At 35.4% G+C, this 16165-nt stretch overlaps 2 protein-coding genes across 2 annotated transcripts; both read right to left on the bottom strand.

Moving 5' to 3' along the window:
- Positions 1-2332: 2332 nt before the first annotated feature.
- On the bottom strand, positions 2333-4611 carry LOC113733478 (endonuclease 1). The gene is made up of 9 exons (XM_027259848.2): positions 4376-4611; positions 4015-4195; positions 3824-3931; positions 3677-3732; positions 3467-3550; positions 3286-3381; positions 3065-3129; positions 2851-2924; positions 2333-2741 (listed from the first exon to the last, which is right to left on the bottom strand). The coding sequence occupies exons 1-9, from the start codon at positions 4508-4510 to the stop codon at positions 2617-2619; spliced, it is 924 nt and encodes a 307-aa protein (XP_027115649.1). The 5' UTR covers positions 4511-4611; the 3' UTR covers positions 2333-2616.
- A 1793-nt stretch (positions 4612-6404) lies between these two features.
- On the bottom strand, positions 6405-11873 carry LOC113730916 (endonuclease 4-like). Its single transcript, XM_027255907.2, has 9 exons — positions 11539-11873; positions 10692-10866; positions 9786-9896; positions 9655-9710; positions 8749-8832; positions 8325-8417; positions 7727-7779; positions 7230-7303; positions 6405-6727 (listed from the first exon to the last, which is right to left on the bottom strand). Exons 1-9 carry the CDS (start codon positions 11659-11661, stop codon positions 6609-6611), a joined length of 888 nt encoding a protein of 295 aa, XP_027111708.1. The 5' UTR covers positions 11662-11873; the 3' UTR covers positions 6405-6608.
- Positions 11874-16165: the final 4292 nt, after the last annotated feature.

The following is a 16165-nucleotide window of genomic DNA, read 5'->3' as shown; positions in this document are numbered from 1 at the left end:
GCAAAGAGGAATTACTGGTCAAGATTGGATTTTACCATCCCCAGAATATTCTCAGAATCTTTTTGTGCTTAAATTTTTCTATAGTGTGTTTATTGTAACTTGCAAGGAGAGAATAGGGCCAGTTGCGAGATTTTCTTGACTACTAGCACTAATGAAAGAAGACCAGTAGAAAACGTGATGACAGCTCAAAAGTATTCCGTCTTTGGTATTACAAAAATGAGCAATTTGAATGAGCGGAAAATCTTTGGTTCAATACCAGCAAAGTCTCAACGTGTCAAAATGAAATACTCGGTAGGAAAAACGTTTCGACGGGCCCTCCCTTAGTTGAATATCACGTTTGGTCTTGGTCCCAGTCCCAGACATCTAGGAGGAAATCCCGTCTTTTGTGATTCCATTCTCTTTCTAATAAGTTTGTTAGGATGGTGATTTAATCACTGACGATTGGGAGCAATTGCTTGCAGCCTCCGCTAGGATCTCGTTCAACCAACACGGTAATAAACAGGTGTACTTTATATGTGACGCCACTAATACCAAGAGTTTAACCTTTTTATTTACTAATTATTAATTTTCTGCTTAATCAAAATCGACACTATAACAAAACTCTTTATTATGTACCGGAGAATTGACACGACGAGCCAAAGAACGCGGAAAAAGGAGTGGAATGTTATGTTGAACAATTCCAGTCTCCGACCGTTTTGATTTTTGTATTTTTTGGCTATTGCATGAAACGTTTCACCAACTTCACCATAAAACTTGTACAAATTGAGACCCCTATTGGCAATTAGATATTGTTCATAAATTCATTACACTCTTGCACACACACACATATATATATATATATATATATATATATTAACATGTGCTTATTAGGTTCCCGTCGCTGGAGTACTTGTTTTCTTGTCTGAAATCTTAGTCATAACATCACATTGGTCTTTTCTCGAGCTTCTAAAATTGGGTCCAAACAAATTGATCTCTGAAGACATATCTCATTTTATATACTGTTTGGGCTAATGGATGACCTTCGGCAACATCTAATGACCCAAACTGTCACCAATGTTAGGAAAAAGTCTATTCCTACATGAATTTAATCTGTGAAGAATTTCCAAAGTGGCAGATACCCAACTTCAAGGCAGTTCTGAATTAAAAATAAAATTTCTTTTCTTTTCTTCAACTACATGATTCAGTAAGATTGTGAATTTAATCAGACTGCTGATCGTTTTCATCTGAAGGTTAAAGGGATTAGGGGAATTTGCAACCCCTTTTGCCAATGGTGAAAAAACAGATTTTTCTTCTAATTAATCATTATTGTTTGTCCAAAATGTATTTGGTTGTTTGTCAGAAGTGCTTAAGCATCCTTTTTATCTTCCAATTAGACTTGTCAAACTAGTAGCAGGGCGTAAAAGAATGTAGAAGGAGAATCAATATATGGTGTCAACTGCATCTTTCTTTTATTGTGGGATTGATTGTTTTTTATTTTTAGATGTACGTAGGAGAATGATAAACAAGGAATTTCAAAATATGGACAAAATTCTTCCGAGACGTTTGTCCTTCATACAAGGTTTGTTTAATGCGTTTTACCTCTCCGTGTGATTGATGAGTTATTACACGGGACGGAATTTACTGTGTGCGTACTCTCATGTAGCGGCTGCGGTTCCTTGTCAACAGAAAAAAAAAAAAATCTGGACAAAAGAATAGGTAAAGACTTGAAGGTACGGATTTCATGGTGATGGCTTCTAATAGTTAATTAGTTTCTTGATTTTGTCTTATACTAGTTACAGAAAAATGGCGAAGTGTTTATGCTTTGTTCATAGTCACATGAAAAGCTTTCTTTAAATTTGGAAGTTAGGTTATAAGTTTGTTTGATAAGAAACTGTGTAGATTAGGCAAGAAAAATCGCATATCAGGTGGCATTTCTAGATGCCATAGACGGGAAAATGTCCAAGAAATTAGAAATTTTCAACATAGCCTCTGTTTAATAATTTAATTCAGCATTTAAATTAGATGGATTCAAATTTTAATAGCTTCAGACATATTTGATAACAACAAATTGAACATGTAAATTCATTAAGTTGCATAGAATTTTTTAGACAAAATTTATTTCCTAGAATAAGTGATAAACTATTTACTTAACACTTAAATGTATCAAAATTAGTATTTAACAATTCAATAACTTAACGGATTCAAACTTCAGATTTCAGATTTCAAAATTCAGTTTTTATCAAATGCATCCAAAGTAAATGTTTATCTCAATTTTGAATAGGAATCCATGAGATCAAATGAAAAGAGGATAAAAGGAGACAAAAGGAGATTTGAAAATTTTCGACATAGTAAATGTTCATCTCAATTTTGAAAAAGAACTTTATTCTGTAAAGTATCTTCCAAGATTACATCTAGCTTTTCATAATTTAAGGTCATGAACGAATTGTTGTTCATTGCCGATGCTTTCAGACAACGTTATTGTTTGTCCTATCTAAATTTCGCCAGTTATAAGCAAGCATAAATATTAAATGATCAGTTTCATATTCCGATGACTACGGATTCTACGAAGGCAGGCTGTGCAGATGCATCTTTGGTTAAATTAAATCTAGCAGTTGGTTCAAAATGGAACCAACACAATCAAGTTGCTGCAAGGAAATCATCTTGAGAACGGCCAAAAGCTCGATTGAGGAACATGGCCAATCGAACTCCACCCTGAGCTATCCGTTTCATCACCAGAGGCAGTCTGGAGTTGAAGTAATCGTCTGTAATCAAAGAATCCAAAGCATTATTCTTTTGGCTTAACAAGCAATAACAACAGATGAAATGGAACTTAAGTTTTGGATTATTGGAGGATCAAATTATTTGTAATACCAGAGAGAGTCTCTCCAGCCTCAACTCCCTTGTAACCCCATTTGCAAGCAATATTGATACTTTCTGCTGCATACCTGTGTTTATAAGGAAAAACATCCGTCAACAATTAAAGCCTACGTCTAAATTTTGGCACCAGAGAATAGAAGCAGAGTGCCTTCTTCTCACTGGATCAATTTCTTGGCTTGCCTAAAAGAGATTCAGGGAGAAAGCTCACTTGGTTACACAGGTATGGAGATCACTGCAGTCCCTCCAGGAGTCAAGATCGTCAGACCAGATTCCCTGTTCCATGAAGCAATCTACAAATTTAGTTAATGGAAAAAGTGGCCCTAAAGACTATGAATGTAACAGGCAAGAAAAGCCATGCTCAATATGTTAACCAAGCACCCAAATTATGTGTTACAAGTAGGATACAATCCAGTTTATCTAGATACTTACATCTGTAAAGTTACTTTCTATGTCTTGCTCAAGGAGGTCGATTTCCTTCCCGTAGTAATCTGCAGCAGCCGTAAGAATAATCTCTCTGTCCCAGACCTATATGCATAGATGTGAATAATACGTGACAGTTATCTCCCAAATTTGTGATTTCATGACAGGTTAGATCGATGTCAATACTCACATGGTGCAGATTGGATTTGTGCCTAAACCAGCGCAAATTTATGGTGTTTCCTCCTTCATCACTTGTAAAGCCTACATGCATTGGCTGAGAGAGAAATGAAACAGAAGCAATAAATTGCATTAGAAATTCACAACTATCAAATACAGTGGCAACATGAACACTAAACTAATTGAACAAGAGAGAGAGAAATTTTTCGATCAGACGCCGTACCTGATGTATATCTCCCATAAAGTGTGAAAGAAACAACAAGGCCTCTGTCATATTATCTGTGATCATTGAAAGACAAATATTCAGAGTGTGCAGGTAATAGCATCCCACAAGGGGTAGAATTGCTTAAGATTTGGCTTGGAATCTTACGTCGTCGATCAGAAGATCCATGGCGGTAATGTGAAAGCTGAGTAGTGAAATTCTGGATGGCACCAGCAACACACATATCCTCAACTCCATGTTGATCATGACAGTCCCCTTTCAGGCCAAATCATGGTTACAATGTAAGTGACGTTATTTTGGTCATTCAATTTCAAGAAGTACCATAAAATTATGCTTACTTTCATAATCAAAGTTGCAGGCATTATCAGGGGTGTCAATGAAGTGAAGTGGGCTCGTCCACCTATACTTGTGCCAGTGCCTTACCTGATCTGGCCATACACACAGGGCTGACAAGTCCCCGTTAACATAGTCGGGCAACAACATTTTGACCGCATGGGCTGCATCAGGTTCCAGGAGATCCTGTTCTCAGAGGAGATAAATGTTAAAATCGAAATTATTTTCACTGTGTTCATCTAATTATTTCTCGTATAATACGATTAACCAATGAAAATAAATGACCCTACACATAATTTCTACTCAGAACTTCTTAGTTCATCTGCTTTCCATGTAAAGGGCTTGGAGCTTCAAAATTTACTTTACCTGTGCAATTTGGCATGTCATGATATGACCCTCTTTGCTCCATGCTCGAACACCAGGATTTGGATTGAAAGAATTGGAAAGAAAGAAAATGACCAGTACTGAAGACAATGTCGACAAGATTTTGGAAGTTGTCATTTTGACGGATGTTCAGGTTGTTTTGTGAAATCGAAAGCAGAAAGAAAGACCAACCAAGACAGCTTAGTTCTATATATAATTCCATGTGATCAGCTCCCTTCTGTCAAATTATATTACTAATTAAGGGACCTGTCATTGAGTGCAAGAAAAACCTTTACAATATTCTAATGAGAATTGCATGTTGATTTTCATTAGAAGCAAGATGAGCATATTCCAGGCATCTCAAACATCAAGAAGAACGTGAAAGGAACCCTGGTCTGATTGGCTTTATGAAAAAGTTGACTTCAGAAGGAATCATGGTTGTTAATTAGGTAGTTGATCACTTCTTGACGTGAGGGAAACTGATATCATTAGGGAGGCCTTTTCGATGCTCTTTACTCAATTAGTTTGCAGTTGTTGGGTGCAAGGCAAAAATTCGGCCAAGAAACGCAGCCACATTTCGACCAGATTGATTATTTAACACGCTGATTTGCAGGCTATATATTTAAAATAATCAGAGAAGTTGCTGTTGATAGAATGGCAATATTCTCAGAATTGATCAACCAGAAGAAACCACATTGTTTGCAGAAGCATATCTGCAAATTATTGATTTACATACTTCTGACAAAAGTATATCGTTGCGATGTAATAATCTGAAAGCATCTTTGATGACATGGAAGAATTAGGAACCATAATTTTGTGATTAGTCAATGAGGACAAAGTAGGTAAGTCCTAAGGAGCATTCAGACCAATCTGTTCGAGTGACAAAAACAAAAAACTCAAGTTTACATTTTTGTTCGGGAGACCTTTGTCGCAAAGAAAGGCAATTCGTCAAGGAAGGTAATGACTTGGAAAATAGGATATCAGATGATGAGGCAAAAAAATCAAGAACTAATCCGTTTAATAAAATTTCTTTTTCTGTTCAACATTTTTTTGGGCCAGTCTTTTGTTTATTTATTTATTTTTTTTGTAGAACTTGAACATCAATAATCTTTACATTCAAGCTTGGAAACAAAATATCTATACCCAAAATCTATTCTAAAATGAAAACATAAATGATAATAAGGGAGTTTGGCAAACAAGTGTGCTCGAAAGACACTTGTAATGAGAGGACCTGGAGTTAATTTTTTTGGCAAAAGTGTAAATATTACAGAAAAAGTGTTCAAATTCAAAGGTATAATATTTCTGAGTGTGTCATTATGTAATATAAGTTGGACGTGAAATACATGTATTGACAGAATGCTCCATGATAACATACCATAGCACATTATTTAAAAGGTTTTCATTGTTTTACGGAAAGATAAGAGCCCCCGAGATTTTTAGTTAGAATAAAAATCTTAATTCGAAGAAGAAAACAATAATGCAAATGCGAACAGGCTCAAAACCTAAGACGGAAATTGAACAATTCCTTTCTACAAATACGGAGGAAATCCATAAGGTGATTTAATGATGCAACAGTACAAAAATCCAAGGGTAGATCAGATTAAATAGAAAAAGTACATAAATTTAAGGGAGGGTAATAGTTATTAGGACTAATCTTTCCTACACTAACAGTGTATACACCGTCAGTATTGATTGAATGACAACTATGTAAAATTGAATTTGAAATTCAACTTTTGCACATATGTCATACATCCAACGGTGATAATATATACACTGTCAGTGTATATAAGATTTACTCATAATTATTAATATATATATATATATATATATATATATATATATATATATATATATATATATAAAATAGGTTAGGTGAATGGTAGGTACATTGAGTTCCTCCGCGCACTTATCGCGTTCGGGTCAGGTTGGGGCGCCGGGCCCGGGCCGCAGGGAATTAGTCGGGTCCCGTAAGGATTGACCCGGACACCCCTGTGTCGACAAAAAAAAAAAAAAAAAAAAAAAAAAAGGTAGGTACATTAACAGGTGCCTATAGGCATCATTAGAAAAACCCTATCAACATAAACGATACATAAAATAGAGTCAGCAAGTTTTGTACTAATATACAATAGGTAAGGACGCTTGGTTTACTTAAGTTGCAGATTTGAATTTTACATAACGGGGCCAGTATTCCCCAACTGCTGAACCATTATGTTCTACCATATCCTAACTTTTTCTTTCACTCTTTCGCAATTGGTAGATTTGAAGAGAAGATACGATTGAGAACAGCAGCCAAACGGATGCCACTTTGAGCCAGTCTCTTCTCCACAACAGGCAACCGAGAAATAAAGTAATCATCTATAAGACCAATAGTAAACAAAATTAGATATGGAAGACAATTTGAAGAAGAACACGATTGGGGCACTGATCAAGCATCCTAATCCTCACAAATATATACTTTAAAAATCCTAAGGACAGAGAGAGGAGCAGTTTGAATTTAACTTACTGCTAGTTGCTGATGCAAATAATCAACAGATGAAACAATGCATGTTAAAATTTTTGATGCCATTAAGTGACTTGGATAGATATAAAAAAAAAATGAACTAATGCCAAAATTCATATATCATATAGGATTCGTTTAATCTAATCGAACTAAAAACATTTGTTTAAAACGCTACTTCAGAAGAAATAATCCAGCCTCACAGGAGAAAGTTCCTGGAAAAAGCCTTCTAGAGGTAGTTTCTTACTTTGTCTGCGCCTTCCTCGTTAAAAAAGACAAAAGGCTTCACTGATCGCTAAAAAGAAATAGATGTGTGCATCCAAATGGATTCACTTTGAAATAAAGGGAAAGGAGTACCACCTCCTAGAGTGCTTCCTGGTGTAGCATTTCTGTAGGCAAACTTGCATGCGAGATTTACACTTTCAGAAGCATACCTGAAACACAGTGCTAACTACAATTTAGATCACTAGGGAGTTATAATGGTATAGCTGATAAAACATTTATCATCTAAACTCGGCAATGCAGAAGATGAGCTTTGTAATGCAAAATGTTAGACCTCAACTTTAACCACTAGAGTCCCCAAGCTCAAGCAGATATGCATTACCTGACAGCATCTTTACCAGCTTAATCCATGTTGAAAAGCCATACTTAATATGACCTCCTTAAATTTTATTGCCCATATGGAAACAGAACAGCCATGGGAACACTAATTTGGTGCCAAATGACATGCAAGTTTGTGAAGCACATAAAATGGAATCAAGCATCGCAATGTAATTAGACATTTATAAATATAAAAACATGCATCTTGAGCATGACAAACACAAAATCTGATAGGAGTGACTGAAAGAAGTGCTCACGGATCTGGACAAACTGTGCCATTGCAATTCTCCCACGATGAGATATCCTCATTCTGTTACAGGTAAAGAAAAAAGATAAACAGATAGTAATGTGGATAGATTGTGACAGAAAACAGTCCAGGCAGTGTTTTGCAATCAAGAAATGCTTACTTCCCCACACAGCACAAATTAGTTCCTTGCAAATTTAATCAAACAGATACACTATGTTACAATAAAGAGCATGATGTGGACAGAATTTCAAAGCAGGTGAAGAATATGGGACAACGAGACGGTAACATTATTATGTCAGGACTAGCTCTCCATTCCAAGGTGAGCTTCTGTGTAAGAATATCATGAAAAGATTTCATTTGTCATTATTTAAGACAATCTGGTTTTGCACCTACAATGAATGAGCACAATTATCCACATATTCAGCAAGGACTATAGAAGAGAATACCAACTGAAATGTCAATGTTTTTTTCTACTTCAATTACTGTAGCACATGACTGTCTGTAATAATGGATTATGCATGATGTAGTCCCTCTGAATTTCAATAGCCTTGTCATAGTGCATGAAACTACTCAAGCAGTGAAGGTAGAAAAGGACAAAGAGAACATACTGTGATATTTTGTTGAATTGCTTGTATCATAGTCGTAATATCGGAGTTATAATAGGTCTTTAAAGCAGATTCAATGATCATAGTATCCCATACCTGAAAGCAGAGGAGGCAACATAAAGCAAGTAGGCATTAATCAACAACTAATTCTAATATTTTTAAAAGGAACAGTGTTTTGTGGGCATCTTCCTAGACTAGTCACATGTCGAAAGTGGCAAATGATTAATTTCATCAGAATGAATTCTGCACTTTACCACAGTAGCTACCTTGTATATTTTTCCAGCAATATTCATGAAGTTCAAAACCAGACGTTGGTAGAGCCACATTTGGTTTATATGATTCGTTCATGGTACTCGTGATAAAAAAGTGACAATCAAAGAAGAATTGAATGAGACTTTAGTCCAAATAGTTTTGGTTAAGGACCTACATGGTGCAAATTTGTCTTTCTCCGGTACCAGCGAACAGTTATTGTGTTTCCACCTTCATCTCCAATAAATCCCACATGGAGAGGCTGCCATGCATGTTAAATTTGTCAGACAAAGCTTAATTGATTGTCATTCTATTTTATTTGTGCAACCTGTGAAATAAATCGAACTGTAAAAAGAAAATCATGCTCAATACTTTGCAGGAATCACTTATTTACACAATCTAAAAGAGAATAACATGGTATAGCTTAAGATGCAGACTCCTAACACATTCCTGTAACTATTGGAAATTAGAATCCCTATGTCAAATTGATCAGAAATATATTATTCTTGCACCCTTTGATCCCTAACTAAAAGGGCTTCAAAATTACTTCCATCCACCTCATGAGGCCTATTATTCCAAAGATGATAAATACAACAATAAAGCTTGCTTGTTGCAAAGATGCAGCATAACAACGTGACTGCAACTTTGCAGTCATGTATTTATTAGCAGTACATAACCCATGAATGAGCTGTAGCTCAACTCTGCACATCTCCTAAAAATTGGCATCAGTCTACGAAACAAGAGATAACTTCCAAATATGGACCTCCAATTTTTGCAGTACAATTAAAGTGCCTATAAAACCAAAAAACCACAAACAAGGTACTTCTCGCTACCACATATTCTCTCACTATTGGGGAGACACTGACAGAGGCCAAGCATAGTATTACTAAAAAGTAATTGGTTATGAGTACCCTTTGAAATATTAGCACCCTTGAGATAGCAGTTGTAAACAATTTACACATATGAGAACCATGCCAAATACATTACGATATACAGTACTTGTTTATGGCCAAAGCCTTCCCAGACTACAATACAAGAAGCAGTTGATCAAAATTTTCCGAGAGTGGTAGAAGATTAAGCTAACCTGGTGGACATCACCAATGAAATGTGACAAAAACATGAGCGCCTCTGTCAAGTTGTCTGTTATAGGGAGAATATTAACTTAGATTCCTTATAAAAAATCATGCCATAAACATGTTAGAAGTGTAAACTTACATTTAATTTCAGAATCTGGAACATCTAAACTGGATGTTAGTTGCTTAGTGTAGTTGTATATTGCACCAGTGACACACATGTCTTTATGACCAGCAGAATCATGGCAGTCTCCTTCAAAAAGTAGAAAGGGAGTCAGCCTTGTTGTCTACAGGTGAGGTAATGAAAGTTAGACGCACAATTCCTACAAGAAGTACACGTAATGGAAAAAAATGGAAAAAAGAGATTTTGGTTATCAAGGAGTTGTCACATTCAATTGAATTACAAGAATTGCTAAATAAACGTGAATAGCTATGATATGCAGAAATCCAAACATGTTGATGAAGTTATACATCAAGGGAATGTGAATATTTGTTTCGAAATGTTTTACACGTAGCAAGAAGGAATACGCCGCAATGTTTCATCTTTGGCAAAACCAAGCCAGAAACCTCAAGAAGAATGCATGGTCAAGTGCCAATTTCCAGAAATACTAGCAACTAGTAACAGATTTCATGCTTTAAGAGTATGGGACATCCTCTATCTGTCGGCAGCTGAAAATAGGCTTACAGGATTTGAACTTTATTAAAGGTCAGAGCCTTAGAACTGAAAGTATAATAGCATACTCCCAGTAGTAAGCTCTCACCAATTAGTTCACCTTGCATGTTCAAAGTACTATGTCAGGCAAACATCCTCCGCCTACAGACATAAAAGCATCACAGAATTGGCAGGCAACAATAGTAAAATAGATAAATGATTACTATTGCTAGCAGAGACAGATTGAAACTATGGCAATTACCAAGCGATTGCAGTTATCACATCCAAGAACTAGAAGTAGGGGGGCATTGGTGCATTATCTTAGTTTTGTAGTTTCATGCCAAATAGAACAATACAGTATAGACTAAGGGAAAACAAGCAGACACTGTAACTTACTGCAGTACTGGTAGTTACACCTAAAGTCAGGCGTGTCAACATAATGCAAAGGCCTGCTCCAGTGATAATGCCACCTAATCTCATCCGCCCAGAAGCAAATAGCAGAAAGTTCTCCTTCTGCATAATCTGGAAGCAATTGTTTCACCCCTACCAGAGCATCTTCTGAAAGATATCCCTGATGCATATAAAGCATTTCCTATCAAAGTGCTGAGGGGAGGTTACCTAAGATATACTATCAGTTATTCTTATCACTAATATGACCATCATCGACATCATATCTGGGCACAACCAGAGTACTTCCATGTACCATCCTCAAATCCCTCTACTTAACCAAGAATCAACACAAGTACCAGTCTGCCCAGGCAAAAAGAAAAGCATCTTTTATCTACAGTAAACCCTTTGTTTTTGGCATTGTATATTGCTAGCTGGAATCAGAGAATTTTTTGGTCAATGAAAATATAACCAGAGTACTTCTTACAATGTCTTGATATGAAATCAGTTAATCCTAGACTTCAACTCTAACAAGAGTAAGTTTAACTCACTTTAACCAGCTTTAACCAGCTTCATAACCAGATTAACAATTTGCTTGATTCAATTAGTAAGCAAGTCATAAAAGTATCAAGAATTGATTTACTTGGGGAAAACACAGAAACATCAAAAGCCCATTTAAGCTTCACATAATACAGAAGTGGGACTAGAATTAGAACTCCAACAGCATTTCTGCTAAGCCTTAACTTAAAACAAACATAAAATTTTACCAAGAATAAGGCAATGAATTGGTTGTAAAGACAGAATTTTTAATTTCTCTGAGAGATTATAAAGAAAGAAAGAATGACACATAATTTACCTGGGCAATTTCACAGATAACATGATGGCCGTCTTTTCCCCAACCAAAAGTTCCTGGAACTAATAATGATAAAAGAAGAACGAATAATACGTTTCCAATCCACCATGACTTCAGACTGATCATGTCTTAATGATGCGTAAAAACAAAGGACAGTGGAAGTAATCAGTAAAGCAAAAGTAACAAATATGAGAAAGATCAGTTGAAGCAGTTTTTTTTTTTTAATATTTTTGGGAGTATTATTCTTGTATAGTTCACTTCATTGATGAAGAACAGGACACCAGAGGAGTAGGAAGAGTAACTGAGCAGTTGAAAAAGCTAAACAATGATGGTAATGCATTGATTTTCTTGCCATGGAGGGAATGGATAAAGTTAGGCGACGTGGTTGACGGGATTTACACACATTTTTTACTAAGATGAAAAATAAATCAAATTATTTTGATACTCAAATCAAACTCACTTAATAAGAGTTTTTTTTTTTAATTTGATATTAAATTAAATTACTCTTTTATATTTAATAATATTCAAGTTCGATAAAAAAAATTTGTTTAAATTTAATTTGATAAATAAATAAATTAAAACTAAATAAAATTTTAATTTTATTAAAATGATTAAATAAATTTAAACATTAAAATGCTCATTTTGATTAAAACTAAATAAAATTTTAATTTTATTAAAATGATTAAATAAATTTAAACATTAAAATGCTCATTTTGATTAAACTCGTTTACAGCTGGACTCGGGGCACGGACTGTTGCAGGTGCAACCATTCCAGGCGGTTTTGGTCATTATCAACTGCGCGTAACTTTTTTTGTACATCACGTAACTTTTTTTTCACAAGATGTATTTTCACAACAGATAGTGGTGGATCCCACACTTAACGCGAAAATCAAATTACATGATGTAATCTCAATCGCATAAAATTTTGAGGGCAAATCTTGGCTCTTAACCGTGCAGGATCGTCCCTGCCCCAAATCCTTTACAGCTATATTTCTTTTGCTTTAAGACTGCGCTTTAAGGTCCTTTTTAATATCCTTTCAACACTCGCGCTTGACTTTAAGATGGTCGGTGGGTTTGGTGACACTCGTTCAACACCCTATCTCTAACGCTTTAGGAATTCGGGATTGCGCCTTTAAGGTCTTTGCGGATGTCCTTTCAACACTTACGAATTTTCGTTGAAGGACCGGACTTCGGAGTAAGATAACGAGGGCATAATTTCATTTTGGCCCTTCCAGTGACATAAAATCTAGAATTGGCCCATTGAAAAGACAAGTTTTTCTAATTTGGTTGGGGATGGCCAGGTCGTTTATTTGGACATTTCGATGAAGTCTTTAAAGTGCGCATGCATATTGGCCATCGAGGCGCGTAACCTGAAGTAATGTTGACATAAAGTCTACAAATTGGTTTCATGAGACCGCCTTGTCAACTTGCCATTGGCTCCGACGTGTACGAGAAGAAAATTTGTAGACTTTATGTCAACATGATTGCAGATTCATTCTTTTTTTTCCGAAAAGATAGAAATTTTATATCATCACAAAACTATACAATTTTGGAGCAATGGCTCCTATCTATACAAAAGTGCATTTAATACTATGGAGTGGTGTAGTTCCATTCCATGTCACAAAAATTCAAAAGAGCAATTTGCTCAAACTGTAGCATAGGCTATCAGTATCCTCATTCAAACTCACAAAATCGCACATTCGAAACCATAAGGTTATTTTCTGGATATCCTCCATAATAGCCGCTATCTCTTATTCTCATTCGTCTGTTTCAATTTCTGTACCGTTTCTTATTTTAACATCTGTTAAATTGCTATATATTTTTCATTATTTTAGTTCTTTTGTTTGTTTCTTTAAGTTCTAACACTACTACTAGAGTAAAATACAAAAAATTATATATTAACAAAATTTAACTGAAAAATGGTGTTTAAATAAATATTTTATTTTTTTATTTTTCTATTATATATTGTTATTTAGTTTGTTAGCTTTTATATTTTACCCTACAGGTAATTGTTGAATTTTAAAGAAACAAGAAAAAGAATTAAATTAAGGTATTTTTGAAAGATATATAGCAATTTAGTAAATATTAGGGCAAAAATGATTCATAAAGTGAAACAGAAGATCCTTGCATCATTCCTCGACTTTAAGCGTCTTGGTGGCTAACATGCATGCCCACTTAAGTAACTTCCACATTTTCACACATTAACCTTTCAATTTTTTTTTTTTGGGTCAATAAACTGCCACGCATGGGAGACCCGACTAATCCCCTGCGGCCCGGGAGAGGAGGCCCCACTCCACACCGAACACGTTAACAGCGGGACTCGAACCCTGGACAAGCCAGGAAGGTCATCATACCCTAAGGAGGGGAAGCGGACCACTCGAGTTACTCCGCGGGAGCAAAGACCAGCCACGTAGAGTGGCAAGTTGTGGGAGGCAGGGGTTGAACCCCTGACCTCCAGCATCCCTAAAGAAGGGGATGACCACTGGACCAAATGGCCAGTGGCCTGAATTTTAGTATTTAGTCTCAATATTTAAGGGAAAAAAAAACTACTTAATTTTTTTAGGCAACAGTACTACTTCATTTAGATACTATTGTATCAAGATTGTAGAATTTAGGATTGTAAGATCCTACAATCATGGTCACAATCTCAATGATCTTTCTAATTTAAGGTGAAGTTTCTATCTCAGCAGTGATTCGGATCAAATTGTGATGATTCAGATGGTAGGAAATGATCCGGATCATGATTTTATCAACATTGATGCAAGCTACTTTAGAAAGCCCTAATTGTAGGCTTGTTTCAAGTAGCATTTGTCGTTCAACTTTGGGGCTTTCATGCAGAAGTCAATAGTCAATATTAATTAATGCCACTGAAATGAGATAGCCAGAAAAGAAAGCAAAAGAAACCAACTCTCTTTAGTGGAGTTGGCCACCCTTGCCTCCCATCAAAAAGTTGCCACTTAATATAGCTTTACTTAAAATTCATGTGGATGTTGTGCACCCGTATGGTTCAATGGTGGTTTAGTCTCTAGTATTGGCTAGATTAGGACTATAAATAGGTGTAGATGTAAATGATGACAAGTGACAAAAAAAAAAAAAGAAAGCAAAAGAATCACCAATGAATTACTCAATGACTTCATTTTGCTTCTTCAGTTGTACCAATCAAGATGGCCTGAATGGTGTACCATCAGCAAGTGTATACATAAACCTAAAATCTAGAGATGTATATATACGTAACAATACTTTCGTATAGTTTAGACCAAAAATATGCTTGAAGGTCATCCATCATCTGTAATTTTGCACGAACCTGTACTATAGCCTTCGAACTGTCGAGCGTTTAGATGTATTTAGTAGATCACTGGAGAGGTTCTCCATGCAGGTGTTTCGTAAGTTAAACATCTAAAATCTGCTTCATTTTGCGAAAATGTGGACAGCATTTTGGTAAATGGAAATGGTTGATTGATGATCGCGGTTGATCATGAGCTAAAAAGATAGTTCAAAAGCTCAACTTCCTTACAAGTGCCAATGATCGAGGAATTTGCTTTCATTTGATAACAAATACTTCAATCTCCAATCTCCACTAAGCTATCTGTCAACTATACTTGTCCATAGTATAGCAAATTCACTTATTCAATCCAACCTATGAGAGAAAATGAAAACATAGTTATTAAACTGGACCGGAGCTCAACCTAGAGAGGTGATTGAGTCACTGGATCACCGGTCAAGCGTAGGTTGAGCAGTTCAACCACGAGTTGCACAATGGTTATATAATATAATATAATAATATATTTTAAATTATAAAAGAAATTAATCTTTTATACGCTGACAGTGTATACACTTTTATCATTACACGCATGACAAATAATTTGAATTTGAAACTCAAAATTTGCAAATATATTAAGTATCCAACTATGATAGTGTATATATATTATCAGTGTATATAAGATTTACTCCTATCAAAATAATAAAATTTTTAAGTTTAATGGTTCAACCGGTGGTTTTTATCCGATTCATCAATTAAACTGTCGAGTCGTTGACTGGTCAACGAACTTGTTGCTTAACTGATTTAATTAGTAACCCAACCTGATCCTATATTCGGTTCACCGAGTTGACTGGTTCGACCGTCAAGCCATACTGAATTTTATAATTATGAATGAAAGCATGTTTTGAACGTAAAAGCTTTCTGGCATATCATGCTTTTAAAAGCCATTGAGATGTGTTAGCCATGTTTTGAAACTCGAACCGTTAATTGAACTTGAAAAGTGATCGGATCGAGATTCAATCGGTCAGATTGCTTTAATCTTGATTCGATGATTATGTATATACACACACGCGCACACATTTGTGCACAAAATAGGATATCCCATGAACCAATTTAAAAAATCACCTGATAAAATGTCAAATATTTTTAAACGAAGATAAAGTTTTAAAATTATAAATTCAAATGAATAAATTGATTTCAATTGTACCTACTATGAAAAAAATCTTAAATCCTACACAAACCACAACCATATTTTGAAATTAAACAAAATGCATTGGTACTTCTGAAATTAAACAAAATCTAATAGAACTACAAAAGAAAATGGTGACCTTTGAATTTGAGGATGGGAAATAGAGAGAGTTTGGTTACTCT

The sequence above is a fragment of the Coffea arabica genome, chromosome 2e, assembly GCF_036785885.1.
Source record: "Coffea arabica cultivar ET-39 chromosome 2e, Coffea Arabica ET-39 HiFi, whole genome shotgun sequence".
Classification (NCBI taxonomy): Eukaryota; Viridiplantae; Streptophyta; class Magnoliopsida; order Gentianales; family Rubiaceae; genus Coffea; species Coffea arabica.
The sequence above is the reverse complement of the archived record's forward strand: the minus strand, read 5'-3'. Positions and strand labels throughout refer to the sequence as shown.

Coding starts and splice junctions, on each gene's coding strand:
- LOC113733478 (XM_027259848.2), bottom strand. CDS start 4,510: ATGACAACTTCCAAAATCTTGTCGACATTGTCTTCAGTACTGGTCATT. Junction 3,733..3,823: donor TGGATCTTCTGATCGACGAC/GTAAGATTCCAA, acceptor CAATGATCACAG/ATAATATGACAGAGGCCTTG. Junction 2,925..3,064: donor CTCCATACCTGTGTAACCAA/GTGAGCTTTCTC, acceptor TTATAAACACAG/GTATGCAGCAGAAAGTATCA.
- LOC113730916 (XM_027255907.2), bottom strand. CDS start 11,661: ATGATCAGTCTGAAGTCATGGTGGATTGGAAACGTATTATTCGTTCTT. Junction 10,867..11,538: donor TTATCTGTGAAATTGCCCAG/GTAAATTATGTG, acceptor TATATGCATCAG/GGATATCTTTCAGAAGATGC. Junction 9,897..10,691: donor GTGTAACTACCAGTACTGCA/GTAAGTTACAGT, acceptor TACTTTTTGAAG/GAGACTGCCATGATTCTGCT.